The sequence below is a fragment of the Pinus tabuliformis genome, chromosome 2_1 (genome assembly GCF_031772625.1).
Source record: "Pinus tabuliformis cultivar Carrire ecotype Pingquan chromosome 2_1, CPIR1, whole genome shotgun sequence".
NCBI classification, from domain to species: Eukaryota; Viridiplantae; Streptophyta; class Pinopsida; order Pinales; family Pinaceae; genus Pinus; species Pinus tabuliformis.
Window position 1 is genome coordinate 250,419,784 of NC_142299.1, and position 20,527 is coordinate 250,440,310.

The following is a 20,527-nucleotide window of genomic DNA, read 5'->3' on the forward strand; positions in this document are numbered from 1 at the left end:
TAATAATTTTTAATTTAAATATAATTTTAAGACTAATCAGCGTTTTGATGTGGTCATAAACATAAACATCAAATAAAACAAACAACTAAGAAAATCAGCGTGAAATTTTTTTTTAGACCTAATTTCGAACCAACAAATATGATTTATCGTAAGACAAGTGGATCAAAACATCTAATAAAATGCAACAAAAGAGCAAACTGAAAACAAAAAAGAGCAATCATAAATAAGCAGATAATTGTGATCCATGTCCATTTTGAGAGATGTAGACAGGGCCGATACCGACGTCAACAGGGGCCGATACCCAACTCACCACTAACGTGTTGAAGAAGGATTGCTTTGTCATCCTCGTGTAGTGGCCTACACCTTTATCCATTATCATATTTATATAACACTTCAACTGACGTCCCGGCGCAGGACAAACGAGAACTAGTCTTCATTCTTCGGCGACTGGCTAGACATCCTCTGGAATAGAGAATTGCGGGTGCCGTGGTTAATGAGTGCATTGTGGTTTACGGTCAGATCGGTTGGAGTTTATTATAATTATTCGAGATTCGAATGTTTTTCCTCATAATCTTGGAAGCCAAGCGCCAAGGATTTCGCATCTCTCAACAAAGGGTTTCAGTTATAAAAAGGAAAAATGATAATGGGCAGGCAAGGCAGATTTGGTGTTGCAGCTCTGATCGTGGTCGGGTTGGCAATCTACATTTTATTCAGCAGAGTGTATGGAGGGGATAAGCAGGCCATCATGGAGGGATTTCAAGATCTGTTTGCCAAAATGGGGATCTGGGCAATGCCAGCTTATATTTTAGTTCACACAATTACACTGGCCCTGTGTTTGCCATATGCGGTGTTTTTTGAGGCAGGGGCTGCTCTGCTCTTTGGCTTCTTCCGCGGCGTGCTCTGCGTTTTCTCAGCGAAAATACTTGGAGCTTCCCTGTCCTTCTGGCTGGGACGGTGAGTATTGAAAGCCCCCTTTTTTCCCATTGATTCTGTCCTCTGCAATTACAGATCTTAGATTTTCAGGTTGTAACAATTCAAAGGTCCGTTTGCAAAGATACAGGGAAATGTCCGTGTGGTCTCTGTGTAATTTTTCGGTTGTTAAAAGTTTATTTATGATTTGAGTAGGGTATGAATACTAGTTTGAGCTGTCAAAGTAATCAAACGTTGAGTAGTCACATAGATGGGTCTCCTAATGGCAAAGAGGTCAATATGATATAGATTTACGATATTTTTCAGTGTTAAAAGGAAGATGAAAACATTGAAACAAGGCTTTTTCTTTGCAGCTATGTATTTTGTAGGTTTGCTATTTTTGTTGTCACAATTAAGTTTCAATAATATCCCATCATGTAATTGTTCTTTGGATTCTTTTTTCAGAGGAACAAAACACTCTTACACTTCAGTACATACATCATTCATACATAAAAAAGATAGTATTCTTTTCTTTCTTTTCATACATCATTTGCATCTAGAAAATATCTTATGAGTCATATGTAATCTATTTCTTAAATCACTGAGTTCATAATGTCCAGTTTTGTTACTGCTATTCAACTTAGTGTTTCCTACGCCCTCAAAAACGAATAATTTGTCAGAGTATAGCCTTCTCAAGACCTTCTTACTGCTATTCAGTATTTACATTACATTTTCCCCAAAATTATGGCACAGTCCTACAAAATACCAAATCTACTATGAGTAATTAATGCTGCCAGCATTAATCATGACTCCTTGTTCATAACCAGAGAAATAGAACTTACCTGGATCCTTATCAATTCCTCTCTTGAAAAGGAAATCTGCTGTCCTGTTTTGCTCCCCATATATGTGGTCTAAATTGATATGATGGAAGGTGCTTACCAGCGTCATGATGCACTTCATCCAGTTATTTAATATGGGTGGACTGAAACTATTGAAGCCCTTCACCCAGTCTATGATGCCCTTGGCGTCTCGTCTTTGAATTCTATGCATGCCTTTAGTTTGACACTTGCTTTCCTGAAAATGTGAATGTCAATATTTGTCCTGTTGCCTTAGTTAAAGACCCTCCTCTTTGTTCAATGCAGTTCAATCTTTGTCAACATTCTCTCTTTGTTTTCCATCTTTTCCTTTTTGGAATGTAATTTTTTTTGTGTGTTTGTTCTTATAATATTATGTTGTATGTTGAAACATATACTCATTCCAAAAACTTCTTTTTGCTGCAATATTAGTTAAGCAATTGTAGATAGAACATAAACCAAATCTACAATAGAAGGCAACTAATAACAGAATGAGACACAGAGAATCTAGGTCCAATGACCAGGGCAAAACCCACAAGGGGAAAACCCAACCAGATTCTTCTTCTAATAAATATCAATTGTTCAACAAAGATACAAAGTACAATGAGAGATCAAGAGAATGAGTAAGTTCACCCAAATCTGAACAAGTTGTAGCATGAAGATAAATGGTAGCAGCAATAGATGCAAACATTGAATCAACCTTCCCTTCAACTGAATCAACACTGAAACATTGAAGTACTGAATCAACTTTGGTTCACCAAGTTCCGCACTTACTCTCCAAGTCTATCTCTCTCACCTCTCACAAGTTCAAATTCTTCTTTCACATTGCGCAAGTATTAGTAGTCAGGTGAGAAGACATGAGACACATATATAGGAGGAGCAATGGATTCTTGTTATAAGGGAGGAGCAATATGCCTGCCTTGAGGAAGAGTAACATCTGTCATTCAAGGGAGTGTAAGTCATGCCATTAAGGAGAGAAACACGTCTTAGTAACTTATGCCATTAAGGAGAGGTACACATGCCTTAGTAACTTATTCCATTAAGAGAGGTATGCATGCCTTAGTAACTTATGCCATTAAGAGAGGTACATGTGCCTTAGTTAAGGAGAATGTAACATGTGCATTAAAGAGAGTGTAAGGAATATTTTATGACATGCCTTTAATGAGTGTAAGAGGAAGATGCCATGTCTTTAATGAGTGCGCAAGAGAGTGTAATGTATCATTGAGAGAGAGAGAGTTACATAGTGCCGTGTGAGTCATCAATGAGAGAGGTGCGAAGTGATTGAGGTGATGAAGGTAAGGTGACACATAATTCCTTTTAATAATAAAATCATAGTATGGTAAAAGAGAATAATAATAATATCATAGTGTCGTAAAGGATAATAATAATAATATTGATGATTAAGTCAAGTTGGGTACAACTAATTTTCAAACAGGGTATTGGGTATGTCAGGACATAACAAGTTTTATATATATATATAAATGTAAAATAGATTGAAATTAATTGAAATTGTTAATAGTTTATATTATTTTTAAATAAAAACCATTTCACCATTTATTAATTAACATTCAACATTAGACAATTTATCCAAAAAACAATAAAATTTGTCATCGAATTATTTCATAATTTATTGATAGGAAAACAATAAACTGATAGTATTGTATTAATTACGCAATAGCTGCGTTTATTTTGGAATAGGACTTCCAGAATTTTAATTTAATTATCAGTAATTATTAGGTGGATGGTAGGGTTTTAACCTCTATAGAATATTCTAAAATATTCTTAGTAGTAGTCACAAATCAAAGGTTGAGATTTATCTCAAAAGTAGCTATGCCCCTTTTGCCTTTTTAATTAAATTGATTAATTAAAAAAATGTTATATGAACTCGTGTCATGAACATGAGTTATGGATTTTTAGGCGTGTGTTATAAATAATCCATGCTATTGGTCCATGGTATTGTAACAAAGCCTATTTACAAGTTAAGAATCTCCATGGTTAAGAATATTGCTACATGTTTTTTGAAATGTATATATTTTTTTCCAAAAAAGGAAAATTGTAATTTTCATTAAAGTGTGAAAATTACATGTTGAAGGGTTCATAAAACATCAAGTCTGCCATTTGAGTGCACAGACTTGTGTATCAAATACCGTCCAAAAAACATAACATGCTTTAAAAAAAACCATATTGTTATGAGAAGACCATATCTGCCTGTATCAATCACATAATGCTATATGAGCTGAGAAACTCTGAGAGGTGCCAGCCAAAACTGAAAACAAATAGAAGTTTATCCATCTCCATGGGCTGCAGCCCCCATTTGGCCATTTATGAATGGCCTGTGGTACTATTCATAGTGTTGACCTTCCCTCTGTTCAGATACCTGCCAGATACCCCGAGCTTGCTGCGCACCTTCTTTGGAAAGTCCATCATCACATGCATTCCTTTCTCTGAAAATATGTTGACGAGAGATAAAATCAAAATGCTGTTTTATCATCAAAACTTCTGCCAGTAGAGGCCTGAGTGTGTGCATATGACAAATTGAAACTTCATTGAACCAGTTTATGACAATACGCGAGTCACCGGAAATTTGAAGCTGCTGGCATATCTTTTCAACCGCGAAGAGTAGGAGTTTCAGGCTCATTAGTTCTGCGAATTTTAAAATGTATATAATATATATGCTTCATACATTAATTCATTTTATATTTATAATAAAAATTTAAAATAAAATTATGATTTAATTAATTTTTATGGTTTATTTTTTATTTTTAAATTTTGACAATTTAAATGTATGATGAGATAAATGTTTTTGATGCTTATTAGCATTTACCAACCATTTAATTTATATAGCTGCGGTTAATTTTCAAACTAAATTCATTGAAAATTACACAGTAGTATCTCCAGAACATAAACAACATAGTTAAATGCCAGTAGCCAAACTTCCATGTTCTCTCCTGCCGCATCATCATCAATTAGAATTAGGTCCTCAATCAACAGGTTTTCTAGGCAATCATTGCTCTCAAACATAGGGATTTTTTTTTAACACATAAAATGGCACCACAGTACCTGAAATTGGGGTTGTACCCAAAATCGAGGCATATTTCCAAATTGAGGTGGGGGTGCTCTGAGGGCCATCGAGGTACTTTGGGGTGCTTCATGGTACGTACCAATGCCCATCTCGAGCAGGAGAGATTACCCTCACCGGGTGTCCAAATCCTTTCCCGTAGCACACATACTCTTGTAACAGAGCTACTGGTACAAATACTCCGTAACAGAGGTTTGGACTTTTGAACCTTTTAGTGCTCTTCTCAAGACTTGGATCAACTGATTTGAATATTTGAATATTTCAGTATGTAATTGAATAAGATCTACCGTTTTTTGAACCTTCGTCGGGACTAGTTTAGAGGTTGACCTTGTATGGATTATAGCTCTGCGAATTCTGCACCAAATCCTGTGATATTTTCACCTTTGAAAATCTTGGAATCTCGTCGTCCCAGAAACTTTGGTCTCACTAAATTTGGACCTGTCTAACTACAATTATGTCTATAGGACAAAAAGGTACTCTTTAAAGCCTTGATCCAAGATCAAACCTACTCTGATACCATTTGTATTGCTCTAAATTGCAAAAGCAGAATCTTTTTATAAATATAAATACCAACAGATCATGAAATATTAAAAAGTCAGGTAAATTATTTTAGGTAAATCTGAGTAAATGCAACTAATTGAGATACACAAAATTGGATATCCTCCTTAAATTATGCAAATTAACAAGCTACATGATTTAACACCAAAGGTACACCTTGACAAGGGATCAATTGGCAAAATTTAAATGAACAACAACTTAGATTGCAAGCCAAGCAGATGGACGCTCGAAAACCTCTTGGAAGAATAGGATATCCACGTTGCAAACTTAGTAACAAGGTCAAAGATGAATACCACTTAGTCATTCACTGCGATATCTAAATAACAAGTAGGATACTGCATAAATATGAGATACTGGAATTGGCTCTCCCTGCCAGACATCGAACATCAACAGACTAGACAAATTGCACAAATTTCCAAAGAGGATCCTAGATTATAGCCCCTGATGCAGATCAGCTAAACTGTTTTTCTTCTCTAAACAGCACTGTTCCTTGTCTGAGTTTTCCAAAAATCTGCAGTATGAGAATACCTCTATCTAGCTACCAAAACTCAACCATTTGTTTTCCTAAAACAAAAAAACAAACTAATCATAATTTTACTAACATAATAGAGCACTGCGCAGCAGATCTGTTCAAAAACTCTCATCTGAAACTGTCTACATTTCCAAAAACTAGTTCAGTTTCTGGGGCTCACAGGGAACCAAGCAATGGGATTTAAGACATTCCTGCCAACATCCTTTGCTGATGTGGCAAGCCACTTAGATTGTTTGCGTCATATATCCCTTGTTAAAACCAATCTGAACCTCCTGCTTCAGAGTTATTGGGAACAACAGGTTTGCTAAATTCTGCTAGCTGCATTTTAATAATTCATGTTTTCTCTGATTCTGGCAGACCCTTCCATTTGGCTAATTGAGTTTACATGTTCTGGTTTGAGTGTTTGTAATTGTGGTATCAACAACCTGCTTAATCTCTTCACCTTTCTTCTTTGGTAATTGTTCTTGTCACTCTACTGTGGTGTCATCAATATGTTCATTATGAACTTCTGGGTGATAAGCATAAAGATCAGCTACGTTGAAGATGGGTCAATATTCTTGGGATTGAGTTTATTATAGGCACCTTGCAGGTACCTTTCTTTCCACAGATGAAACATAAGCTGCTGTCCAACCTGGAATTCAATTACTCTTCTATGATGATCAGCTTTCATCTTACATGCTTCATTTGTGGTCTGCAATTTCTGCTTCACACACTTACGTATTATGAATGTGTTTAATAAAATGTTCTACACCATTACTATTGGTTTTTGTCCATAAATTTTCTGAAAATGGGACATTTCAGTAGATCTGTTAAGGCTTGAATGATAGGCAAATTCTGCTCGTGTGAAGACTGTGTCCCACTGTCTTAAACTTTTATCAACCAAACTTCTCAGTAGATTACTTAAACTTCCGCGTGCTCATCAGTTACTAACATCTTTCTTTCCTCATCTGTGGCCAAAAGAATATTTTGTGCACTAAATTGAATGATGTATCTCTGCCAAAGTGTCCTTCCAGCCCACTTAAATGCAATTCTTGGATCAATTTTTCTCTCATTGATCTAGCTGGAATACGTAGTTTTTTGCCTTTGAACAAAAATACTTTCAGTCTTTCACCAAAAAATTGTCTTCAAAAGTGCTTCTAGCTGTGTTGAGTTGGTTGTTAAGAGCTGCAAAATTCCACCAAAATATGCTTCATTTGGATCTTCCTCCTTGATTACATTAACGCTGATAATTTCAGTTGGCACATTAATAAGTAAATTGTGCACCCTGTGTAAAGCATCTGCTACAACATTGGTTTTATGTGTTCTATGTTGAATAGCATAAGTGTCACTATGCAAGAATGTGACCCATTTGGCATGTTTATGAGAGTTTTTCTTGGCATTTATATAACTTAAGGCTTGATGATCAGTTAACAAAATAAAATTCTTATGTTGCAAATACTGTTGCCAATAGCTGAAAAGCATATAGTTTTCTTTTTCCACATGTAACCATGGATGGAAATCCCCCAGAGACTTCACGGCTATTGATGCATGGTAACTAGGGTAAACTGTTGATATAGACTATAGTACACTTGACCTGGCAGGGACATTTAAGTATTAAAAGATCACATATAGCTGGCCAGGGGACTTGACCTTGAGACATCCTATTTCAATTCATGGCATTCAATCACTTGAGCTGACCCACTGGGATTACAATAGCATATAGTTCTTTGTTAGAAGCGTTGATTTTTTTTTTAGCATCATTCAATTTTTGATTGAAATATACTATAGCTTTGACCTCATGGCTTGAAACTCCTCCAATTGCTACAGCAAAAGTGTCACATTCAACTCTAAACTTACAAGTCTTCTCCAAATCAGGAAGTGTAAGGATTGGTGCTTCTGTCACCTTTTTGAGCAATTCAATTTTTTTCAGCAGCTTTATGTGAATGCCTTACTTTTTGTGCAATCTTCTAAAGGTGCACAAATGCCACCGAAATTTCTAACACATCCCTTATAGAATCCATGGAAACCTATTATCTCCTTTATACTTTGTGGGATATTCCTCTCAAGTACGGCCTTGATCTTCTGTGGATCCATGCTCATGTCCTCCACTGAAATGATATTTCCAAGATATAGAAGCTTGTCTTTGAAAAATTAACTCTTCTCATTACTGATAAACGATATTTAATCTCTAAGATTTTCCAACACTAATTGTGAGTATTCCCACATGCTGCTTCATGCTTTTACTAAAAATTAAAATATCATCAAAATAGACAATTAAATTTCCATGTATTATGACCATTTATCAACTCAAATGGCATCACCAACCATTTGTTCAAGCAATCCTTGATGTTGAATCCCATTTCTCACTCATCTTATTCTTGAATTTGGATTTGGTGATAGCCACTTCTCAAGTCAATCTTTTTAAAAGACTGTGGTGCTTGCCAAGAAACCCAAAATCATCCACTTCTGGCAGTGGATATGTATGCTCGACAGTGATTTTATTGAGGGCGCTAAAATCTACACAAAATCTCAATTTCCCCTGTCTTTGGTCATAAAAGAGTGGATCTAGCACAAGGACTCATATCCTCTCTTATATAGCCTTTGTTAGGAAATTCTGTTATTTGTCTCCTTTGAGGAGCCAATACATATGCAGCTTGGTTGGGTAATTTGGCACCCAGAATATGATCAATTTGATGAGTTATAACTTATGCCTCTTGAAAGAGGTAATCATAGTTCTCAGAACTGGACCGGTCATTGAATTGGTAGACCCCCCGGACCCAGGGAGATTCTTTGCCCTTTGATGCTAGAACATCAACACTCCCTTCAACCAAGGGAAGCATTCTCAACCACTCTAATCTTGCCCATGAAGTATACAAACTTCATCTTGGGACAGAGGCTTTGTGAGAATGTTAACAACCTACTCGACCATAGAATACATTGGAGTCTCAGTGGTCCCTTCATGTCTCAGATGTAGTGGTACCATGTGCTTTGACTTGTCACCACGATCATCTCGTGTACCTGGTCAAACAATCCTAAAGCTACCATGCTTCACAACTCGCCAAGCAAACTGCAATATACTCTGTTTCAATGGTGTTGTCAGCGTTTTGTTCATCATAGTAGACCCCAAGTTGAATTTGTGAACCCCAACAGTTGTACTCAACACTTGCTTTGGCTCAATCATAAACTGAATAGCTTCCTTCATTGGATCCATCGCCACAACTGCATTTTGGTCATCCTGGCAGTCCTTGTTGCTCCCTCTGCAGTCCATCATCCCAAAATTTTGAAGGATCTTAATAATATACTTCCTTTTGCCAACTTCTAGTCCCAAGAAGCAATGAATCCAATGAGGATCCTTCATCCTATACTCAGAGGTCAACTCTCTCTGTCTTCACTACTCCTATCATGGAAGCAACTCTGCCTGCCACCGCTTTTCCCTCTGACATGTGAGTCCTATTTCCGTAAAAAATAAGTCATATAATAACGAGATCAACCAAGACTTATCAAATATCCATAAATTCGCGAATACCATGCCTGACAGCTGGAGCAAATGTCTCCTCATAGTCCTCTACCTCTCCCTGTGAGACTCCTTGCTTTGTACTTTTCTATGCTGCCATTAAATGCTTGATCTTGTAAATCTACCTCTTGGCACGATCACATCCTTCAAACTTCTTTCCATCTTCCTCTGAACTAGGAGCCCTTCTGGCATGGTTCTAGATGTCAGTACAATTTCTCTGTTTTGAACACGAATCACTTTAGGGAGAATCCTCTTGTCACAAACTTTGCTTCGTTCTTCCAAATGCTTCTCACTGTTGCCAGGGCCTTTGGCAGGCCTTCATGATGTACGTACAACCCTCATTAGGAGGTCAAGGAAGAAATGATTACATCATCAACATGTTGCTTTTCTTTCCTTCCTTGCATGAGCTAGGGTTTCTTCTTTCAACATAAACTTTGATCTAGGTCTAGCTCTAGGGTTTTTATCCACAAACGCTAGGGCTTTCACATCCAAGACTTCTAGTCTTTTAGGGTTTACAAACCGTAAGATTTCCAATTTTCAGCTTTGTCATGTGCAAATCATCCTTCTATAGTCATGGAACCAATCATTGTTCCTTGAAAAATAATTTGATACAGGATGCCATAATATCGTTTCGAACCCTTGAGGATCATAAACCACCGGAGAATCTCATCACTGGAATTTGTTACTTTAGTGAGGAAGAAACCTTTCTTCCTGTGGCTCAATTTGTTCAAGACTAAAGTACCAACGACATATCTCAGCGAATATAATCATAATCACAACAGTAAAATGCAAGGCATCTTCTGCATACTTGACTAGAAACCCTTACACAATCACACAAGATATTTTCACACTAGTACAAGGTATATTACATAAGAGGCTTAGATCTCTCCAACAACACTTTTGCTTTTGAATAGATATCTTGCAATATAATGCAACCAAAGGAAATATCCCTACATAGTTTTGTACAAAAACTTCAATCCAAATGATCTCGACAAAAGTGTATGGAACTCATTTGGTCCATCCTTTTTAGCAAGCCTTATCTTGCCTTTAGGCCTTGTTGTTGCACAGATTGTCACGACAACGCTCAGACCGGAGGCTGTCACCCTGATCCCCGATCTCTCCATTTAAGCCTGTCTCCCGCGGCAAGAACAAAATGCTTCAGACTGTCAACGTTAACAATGCTGATTGATAGGCAAATCTTTAAAGACTTAAAAGTTCAGAGCAAGTAACAAAAATTCTTCACCATACATGTGCAGATTCTATTTTGTGGAGTTGCAACATTTTTTAAATTTGTTATATTTTCTTTGGCTGAATGGTACAAATTTATAATTTATTTATTATTTCTTTAAACAAGCTTGTTTTAAAATGGTTTGTGATAGATGGTTTTTCTTGTATTATTTCCACCTATGGTCTAATATAAATTTATAAACGGCAGTAGGCAGCCATCAGCAGAAGAATGATTTCTCTAATTGAATACGTCGATTTTATGGGTGCTAAGTTTTCAGTGATTTCTTATAACCGAGGAGAGATAAACTGAATCACTGTCAACTAATATGATTTTTGTTTGGTCAGTTTATGCAAAATCGATTTCTAGGTTAACGTATTGATCCTATAGGTTTATTCGAGCCTCAGTTTAAAGAATTAATTCTCTTTGAGGTGATCAGTCAACTTTGTTTGTTATGCTAGAAGCAACAAAAAATGCTTGAAAAATGAAGCAAAATAGACTTCGCCCATATTGTTCTCATATTTGTGCTTTATTGTTACAGGGTATTGTTTAGGAGTTCAAGCTCGGCGATGGCTTGGGTGCAGAGAAACAAGTATTTTCATATTCTTAGCAAGGGAGTTGCACGGGATGGGTGGAGATTTGTTTTACTTGCACGGTTTTCTCCCGTGCCTTCCTACGTGATCAATTATGCCTTAGCTGCTACAGATGTTCGCTATTTTGTTGATTTTCTCATCCCTACAATGGTTGGATGTATTCCCATGATTTTACAGAATACTTCCATTGGTAGCCTGACCAGTGCGGCAGTAACATCCGACCGGTCAGGGAAGAGTCAGCTTTCTTCTTACTTGTTTCCTCTACTTGGAATTACCTCTAGTGTACTGATCTCTTTACGAATAAAAAAGTATTCATCAGAGATAAACATCCTTGATGCTACATCTCAAGATAATAATTCCATGAACAGTCAGGTTCAAGATGTAGATGCAATTAGTTCAAGCCAAATGATATCTGAAGCCTGTAACGATGACAAAAGTGGACTTAGGAAAAGATCATCATGTTCATGCAGTTAGGGCTCATTATTTATGCTCTCAGCATTAGTCAATCCATAAATGATTAGTATTGACCTTACCCATTCTAATAGTTGTGAATATTGACTGCTGATTGTTTGAAAGAGTCCCCTGTGGGAATCCAGGAAAATCCTGGAACATCTTGACCATCCCGCCAACCAGATGCAAGATGACATAACTTATTTGCAAGGGAGGAAGAGAGATTTAAAAAAGGTATCTTGGACAATGCTTGAGCACATTTGTTTACTATTATACAACAATTTTATTCATACAACTGGCTTGTGTCAACCTTACATCAGATTATTTAAAATGTTTTTGAATAATGTATTATTCAATAGTAAAATCCACAACTTCAATTATATGTGGCGCACTTTACTGCAATTTTGTGACAATTTTGATGTTAAATTTGCAATTTCTTACCTAATTCTTTGCTGAGTACCGGCCAATATTTTGAGTTGTTCAGCTTCTAAGTGAAATTAATTCAGACAACCTGCAATATTGAGTTGTTTGGTTTTAAATGGAACTGGTTACTGCAGCCCCTGTATTGAGATGTTACGTTTATGCAAGCAGTCACCATATGTGATGAAGGAAAAGGGGCTTATGATATTCAATTTGGGCATGTTGAACAAAATGTTAATAAACACAGCTCCATGGCCAAACAAAACTAAAATGCTTACATATTATAGGAATGGCGTAAAAACCGTGAACCCTATTCATCCCAGGGCGGATAAGGCGCGTTGTTTTAAGTACTCTGTACAGTTTTTCTTAAAGCGGGTGGTGGCATATTTTAAGAATCTTTTATTTATTGCTAATCCAAAATGGATCATTTTTCAATTTATATGCTTGTTTTATATTATTTTTATTCTATGTTATTATTTATTTAACGGTGTCATAAACAACTTTCTGGTTTGATACGATAATTCTTAAATCATATCCAGAAAGATCAGCTCGAATTTGAATTTGACTTGAAGTAGGACTTATTATCATTATGATTCTTAACCACTCAAACATTCAGATTACTTAGTTTATATTATAATAAAATAAAATATAGAATTTGAATTGAAGTAGGACTTATTATCTTTTTTTCAGGAGAAAAAGCTGTATATATTGTAGTCAAAAAAATTTTGGTACATGCTGAGATTTGAGTATATGGACAGACCAGCTGAGTCTTTACAGCGAGATAGCAACATAGAGAGATACAACATTATACTGGACAAAACTGCTTTTGGAGTTCCATAAATATTCTAAGACAGTAGAAAAAAACAGAGAGATAGTTCCTTTTGACAGTAAATCAGATTTGAGGCAGAAAACAAAAAATAAAACATATCAAATGTATCAACACTATATGCCGGGCATTTTGAAGCGATGTGGGCGGAATGTAATGGAATCCACAGAAATGCACAGGTGCCACATACCTGGAGAGGATTGCAAACCTTTTTTAGAGAGTTCATCTGCCACCAAATTTTGCAGGCGCTTGATGTGTGATATGGGGAAGCCAGATGGATTTCAGAGAACAGCAATTCTGTTCATCCATCCCATAAGAGAGTCGTTACTTATAGAAAGTTTTCCAGTAACATGCTCTATAATGACTTTTGAGTCCCCATAAATCTGTATTGAGCTAATTCCCAAAAAGGTGCAGAAGATGAGAAGTCCATGGAGGGCCATTGCCTCGGCTCGGTTGTTAGTTCCCAGGCCACCATTCCAGTAGATATAGTAATGCAGATCCTTTTCTATGTATAAGTATACTCCGCAGCCACATACGCCATTCTTTGATGCACCATCGAAGTGTGCCTGAGGAATGGAGAGATTGTTTGATGCTGTAATATGCTGATATTTTGGACGAGGGGGAGAAACCGGAAGTAGGACTTATTATCATTATGATTCTTAACCATTCAAACATTCTAATAAACTAAAATATATTTTAAAGTAATTTATAATAATAAATAAGATATATATATATATATATATATATATATATATATATATATAAATAAATAAGATATAAAAAAATTAATATAAATTTAATTTTAAATATTAGGAAGTGTGGAATTTTTATTTTTAAATATTTAATAATTTTTATATAAAATATATTTAATTAAATATTAAATTATTGATATTTAAAAATTCTAATTTTATATATATCAGAAATTCAAAATATTATAATTATATATTCATGAAACAAAATATAAGAGCCGAAATTTTTAGTTACGGCATTATCAGCCTCTTAGATTTTTACTCATTCATATACTTTTATTATAATCCATATATGTAATAGTAAAATGAGATTTTTTTACTTAAAATATAATATATATAGATAGATAGATTTTTATTTGTTTAAATATTAATTATAATTTAAATAATTTTTTATTTGTAATATATATAATTTTTTTCAATTGAGTTTATTTTAAGTGGTTGGGAAGAATGATTAGGATTTTCAATGAAATTTAATTAAATTAATTTTCCAAGTGATTGGGAAGAATAATTGGGATCTCCCCTACCCAAATTTAATTCCCAAATAACATGATGAACTTGATGTAATATATATAATTTTTAAAATCAACATTCTTCATTATTATGTCTACTTAAATTCTGTCATTTAATTAAATTAATTATAATAGTAATTGTCATTTTAAATGTATATAAGAAATTAACAATATTATAAAATAATAGAGATACTTTCCTTGTAAATAATAAAAATACTTCTATTATAACATAAATGATACAAGCAAAACAATTTTTTTGACATGGTCTAGGGTTTAGGGCCAAAGGGTCTACTCCCTCAAGCTCCCTATTGGGAAGGTTTGTTCCCCAATATTCTCATCATTCTCACTGCCTTGCCTTATGTTGGAGGCTTTGGTGGATTATTCAGCCAACCCCTTGGACGGGGTCAAAATTTGGAGCTCCCCTTATTCCTCTCTAACAATGCCAATCTCTCACTCCACGAATCCTACAGGGCCTGTAACATCCATGCCACACTCTAATTCTATGAATCATATGTCCCTAATAGAAAGGATGGGTGGACATGCCTCGATTGATGGGCTACATCCTCTCATATTGAACGTTGCTTCCAACACAATCCCCTCATTGCTTTCAACCGTATACATGTACTCTTGTATCTATTTATCGTCCATCTCCTCTGGTGCCTTGCTTTCTCCCCAATCCTCGCTCGAGACCCCTTTCTCTGTAACTAGGTTTGCTTCTATTTTTTCATTTCCCTAAGATTTTTTTCCCTGTCACTCTCACACCTACCACATCTTGATTTTCTAAGTAGTTTCCTCACTAGATATGTTTAGCGATGACAATCTCTCATCGTTTAAGCACTTCAATGATTCCACTTGTTGGTGTTTCACCAAAGCACAATTGGAAATTTATCAAACAGAGAGTAGACGAACCAAGCGTAGTTTTGGGTAAGAATATGTAGCTAAATGATATTCACAAAATGGAGAAGTTTGTTGTTGTGGGAAGGTTTTCCAGTAAGTGCATGTCCATGGTAGTTTTTAGAAAGTGTATTGATCAATTTTTTTTTTTTAGATTTTTGGGGTAACACCTAGATGCATGATCTTGGTGAAAGAATGGATGGGTAAGATCACCTCATCGAAGGTGGATGCCCAATTTTTTTAAAAGATAGTTGGTTTTTGGGCTATCACGCCCTCTTTGTTAAGAATTGTCTATTAAGTTTGATGCATGCTTAGACAAATTGGTTGTAATTCCCATACATATTTGCCACATAAGCTTGCCCGTGATCTTTGTTAAGTTATGGTATGTTCTATGCTTATAATAGTTTACTTCTTTTTCTTATTATATTCCACAGATTAGCAATCACATGTACATAAAGGAAAGTGCAGATAGAACATTAAACGATCGACAGAAAACAAGCCAAGACAAGAGACACAAGATGTGGCGGCTAGCTAGGGACAAACCCCACAATGTGTGGGGAAACCCTTTGATCAAATCTTCTTTTATCTTCAATAATTCAGCAAAGAGAAATAGTACAATAAATCTAATTTATATCAGCAGTAGCAAACCCTAGATCAACATCATCAACATTAGCGGCTTCATCATCAAAACTAGGGTAGTCAATATCTCATAAATCGATTGTTGGATCGGCTTGATTCCACCACCAAAAGTTGCAGCCTTCAGAGGAGGTTCAGATGAACCTACAATGCAGATCAGAAGAGGAGGTTTGCTGGTCCACGCTGGTCAAACTTTGGATCTGCAGTTGCAACTTCAGTTTCAGCAGCTCCCTTCAAACTAGGGCAGTGAATATCTCGCAAACTGTCCGTCGGATCGACTTGATTCCACCAACAAAAGTTACAACCTTTAGAGGAGGTTCAAATGAACCTACAACGCAGATTAGAAGAGGAGGTTTGATGGTCCATGCTGGTCAAACTTTGGATCTGCAGTTGCAGTGTCAGTTTCAGCAGCTCCCTTCAAACTAGGGCAGTGGATATCTCGCAAACCGTTTGTCAGATCGACTTGTTTCCACCACCAAAAGTTGCAGCCTTCAGAGGAGGTTCAGATGAACCTACAACATAGATCATAAGCGGAGGTTTGATGGTCTACATTGGTCAAACTTTGGATCTGCAGTTGTAGCTTCAGTTTCAGCAGCGTCCGACTTCACATGTGTGAGAGAGAGACCCTTTTCTGCGCAGTAGAGAAGACTCTTTTCTGCGCAGTAGAGCGAGAGAGATGTGATGAGATGAGTGAATGCAAATGAGGAAAAGTCCTGTATTTATACACCACTGTTGATGTTTGAATAGATGCGATTGTTAGGCTTCTGAGCCTACATGAGTTGTAGGTCGGCTTGATAATAATTCCATAATCAAAATACTTATCATGAATACTTATCAGATGAAGATAAATCTTACACCTCTTAACGAGAGGAATCTAATGAACATATTATCAACCAAGAATAAGATGATCCACATGAAGTTTGGCCCTAGTTGCCAATTTTAACACTCCCTCTCAACTAGGGAGAACTTCATTTGCAATCTGTTTGTCGGTCGCTACTATTCATCCATCAAATGCACTGCCCTGTACAACTTGACCCTTGCCCTGCTCTGCTCTATTCTGCCTGTTCTGCTTTGTCTTGTTATGCCCTGTATTGATCTGAACTGCTCTGTTTTGTTCTGCTATGCTTTTGTCCGAATTATGAAGAAGAAATGATCGAGGATGTATCACACTGACTTAAAGTTAGCCTCAGAGTATGTACCATTGGTCCCAAACCAGTCTCAAGTGACCTGAAGTTAGTGTCATAGTATGTACAACTCCTACCACTGGTCCCAGACCATTAACATCCTGCACTAACTCAAAGTCAGTCTCAGAGTGCGTAACACTGGTCTTCGACCAGTAACATCCTCCACTGACTCAAAGTCAGTCTCATAGTGCGTACCACTGGTCCTAGACCAATCTCAACTGACCCAAAGTCAGTGTCATAAAATGTACCACTCTTATGACTGGTCCCAAACCAATATCATTGATCCCAGATCAATGGAGGTCATCCTAGCGTAGGGAGTACGGTAGATACAATGATGCGTCCATCGGTACTACTATGGTCTCTAACTTCATTTTCCTGCTCATTGATCAGATGAGAGGTACTTCCCATGAGTCCCAGACTGCATGGGTAGGATGTCTCGACAGGAGAACTAATCAATCCTGTTCTCACAGGAGAACACATCAATCTTGCTACAATTGCCATGGAGAACACATCAATCCAGGCCTCACAGGAGAACACATCAACCCTGCTACAATCGCCATGGAGAACACATCAATCCAGGCCTCACAGGAGAACACATCAATCCTGCTACAATCGCCATGGAGAACACATCAATCCAGGCCTCACAGGAGAACACATCAATCCTGCTACAATCGCCATGGAGAACACATCAATCCAGGGCTCACAGGAGAACTAATCATCCTGCTACACAGGTGAGCAAATCATCCTGTTCCACAAGAGAGCGAATCATCTTGTCCCACAAGAGAGCGAATCATCTTGTTCCAGTGCGCACCACCAAGGGAGGGTGAGTCACCCTGTGGTCGTATGTTGCTCCAGTAAGAATCACAAGCCCTCAGAGCTCCATGAGCTCAATGTATGCAACATGCAAGACCCTTGTACAAGGGTTTTTGATGACTCCAAGTCGTTTGGGAAAATCACAGATTAGATCTTTCCTCGGGGCTTTGACAAGGTGTATCAACCTGTACATCATTTTAATGTGATGGAGCCTCCTTGCTCATCGACTTACCATATCGCAGATGATGTCTATCTGGTAGAGCAATCGACAAATACTTGATTCCTCAATAATCGAATCCCACCTCTGGTTGTTACAGAGAATCACAGTGATATGTGTTCAAACAGCTCACTGAAGAACTTCCCCAACCAGGTAGCTTCATACGAGATCATACTTGTAGATATGTATCTGGTCTCGGTGGTGCTTATGGCAACCGACTTATGCTTCCTACTCATCTATTATATCGAAGTAGAATCCAAAGAGAAACAACACTAAAAGTGCTCCAGTAATCCTCCACACTACCTGCCTAATCAACATTCGAATAATCATGTAGTTTCATATTTTTGGCAGTGTATCTCAATCCATGAGAGATTGTGTCCTGAAGACATCTCAGAAGATTCTTGGCACCAATCTAGTGAGGCTCAACCAAATATGAGCTCACAATGCTAACTGCAAAACATATGTTCGGACAGAGGTTCACCAAGAACATCAACGCGAATGAGTTTTTGAAACTTAGAGGCATTTCCCAAATCTGGTCCGACATCACTACCATATAACTTCTGAAAGTTAAGATCCTTGAGGTAGTCACAGGCTTGCAGTCCATCATACCAAATCTTTTCAGAATCTTCACCACATATTTTCCTTGAGATAGGAAAATTTCCCTTGGCTTCTGCCACACTTCAAGTCCTTGGTTCTTCATTTCAAATTCAGAAGCCAACTCCCTCTTACATTTGTGAATGAGAGGGTATGCACCTGTTAGAAAGAGGTCATCCACATACAACACCAGTATGAGAGGCTTGTCATCTTCAACCTTAAGGTAAAGGTTAGGATCAGCTTCACTCATAATGAATCCCAACTTCATCAAGTAGTTATCGATCCTCTCATACCATGCTCGGAGTGCTTGCTTCAGCCCATAGATAGCCTTCTTCAACCTCCATACATGAGATTTTCAATCATAAATCTCAAATCCTTCGGGTTGCTCCACATAGACCTCTTCTTTGATCGAACCGTGCAAGAATGTGGTCTTGACATCCATCTGATGTAGGTTCCATCCTTGTCAAGCCACAAGGGCTATGATCAAGCGGATGGTTGTATATCTGGCAACATGTGCAAATATCACATCATAGTCTATACCTTCCTTCTGGGAGAAACCACGAGCAACAAAACGAGTCTTATATTTTTCCGTACTTCCATCTGCTGCATGCTTTATCTTGTATTTAGAAGTGACAACTGTCTTGTCCTGGGGTCTGGGAACTACTTTCCAGACATCATTCTTTATAATAGACTTATATTCTTTGGTCATAGCATCCTTCCAGATTTGATGCTTGATGACATCTGAGAATGATGAAGGCTCAGTTTGTATGATCGTGCACATGATCGTCAGGATCCCTGATACCTGTTAGGTTTCTTACTTTCACGGAAGGTTCCTTGGGGTGCAGCATGTCCTTCAACATCATCAAGTAGCCCCCTAAGCCATGAAGGCCTCTTCCTAGAAGAGGAAGGCTCAGGTGGATAAATAGGATCCATGGGTTCCTCCACATCAGGCATTGTTACATCATCTACCCGTAGAGACAACTCCCACAATCGTACTGTTCTTCCTTTCGGCCACACCATTTTGCTCAGGAGTACATGGTGTAGTGGTCTCCCTCTTAATGCCAGTCTCAGATATGCCTGAGTGAACCAATTGTAATATATTAGAGGTCTTGCTTTCGCTTGAGGGGAATGGTCCCCTTTTGAGCTTTCCTTAGGCAAATACACCTTTTTTCTCTACTCGGAATTCTGGCATCCCTATCACCATTTGTCTTACATCGAGTAGAGCTTTATAATGCAGGTGGGCAAACCTTCGATGCCAAAGTTCGGACTAAAGAGATGTGTCATAAGACATGACACCTAGCGGAGTTCCATTGACCTGACATAATGAATCAACACGAAACCCAAGAGTAAAGGCATATTTAACATTATTTTTCCATATACGTACCTTGCCATCGTTGAAGGTTACCTTGTAGCCCTTGTCTTCCATTGACGAGATGGACACCAGGTTCTTTTTGAGGTCAGGTGCATTTAATACATCCTGGAATTTATAGCCTTCTTGAATGGTTGTCATCTTCCTTGATTCCCAACTCTCCTCTTACCTTTGCTATTGAATTTGTCATTCCTTTGATTGCCATCAGAGGGATTTTGATCATCGTCCCAGTGTGAGTCCTTTCTATCAGGGCACTCCTTTGCATAGTGACCTGCTTTATCACAGATGTAACATCGTCCTTTCCTTCGACCCTTAGGTCCAACCTTTTCTTATTTAGTTCCGGAAATATTTATTTTTTTAGCATGAGAAGAAAAGGTAGCAGGAGGACCTTTAGGCATGGGAATTTCTTGTTCTGTTACCCTTGTTTCTTCTTGAATGCATCTAGCCATTAGTTCCTCGAAACTAGGAATTACATTATTGTTCAGAAGAGTGGTCCTGAACACGTACCATTCAGATGGTAATCCTCCAAGAGTCGTGAGTGCCATTTCCCTATCAGTAAGAGTTTCTCCGATAGATAGGAGATCATTCCTGATCTCGGTGATTCGTAAGAAGTATGCTTGCAT

General features: G+C 37.4%; 1 protein-coding gene across 1 annotated transcript; it reads left to right on the forward strand.

Annotated features, from left to right (window-relative positions):
- Positions 1 to 379: 379 nt before the first annotated feature.
- LOC149199636 (uncharacterized) lies at positions 380 to 12,073 on the forward strand. Its single transcript, XM_089399426.1, has 2 exons — positions 380 to 954; positions 11,192 to 12,073. Exons 1-2 carry the CDS (start codon positions 638 to 640, stop codon positions 11,715 to 11,717), a joined length of 843 nt encoding a protein of 280 aa, XP_089255552.1. The 5' UTR covers positions 380 to 637; the 3' UTR covers positions 11,718 to 12,073.
- Positions 12,074 to 20,527: the final 8,454 nt, after the last annotated feature.

Coding starts and splice junctions, on each gene's coding strand:
- LOC149199636 (XM_089399426.1), top strand. CDS start 638: ATGATAATGGGCAGGCAAGGCAGATTTGGTGTTGCAGCTCTGATCGTG. Junction 955..11,191: donor CTGTCCTTCTGGCTGGGACG/GTGAGTATTGAA, acceptor TTATTGTTACAG/GGTATTGTTTAGGAGTTCAA.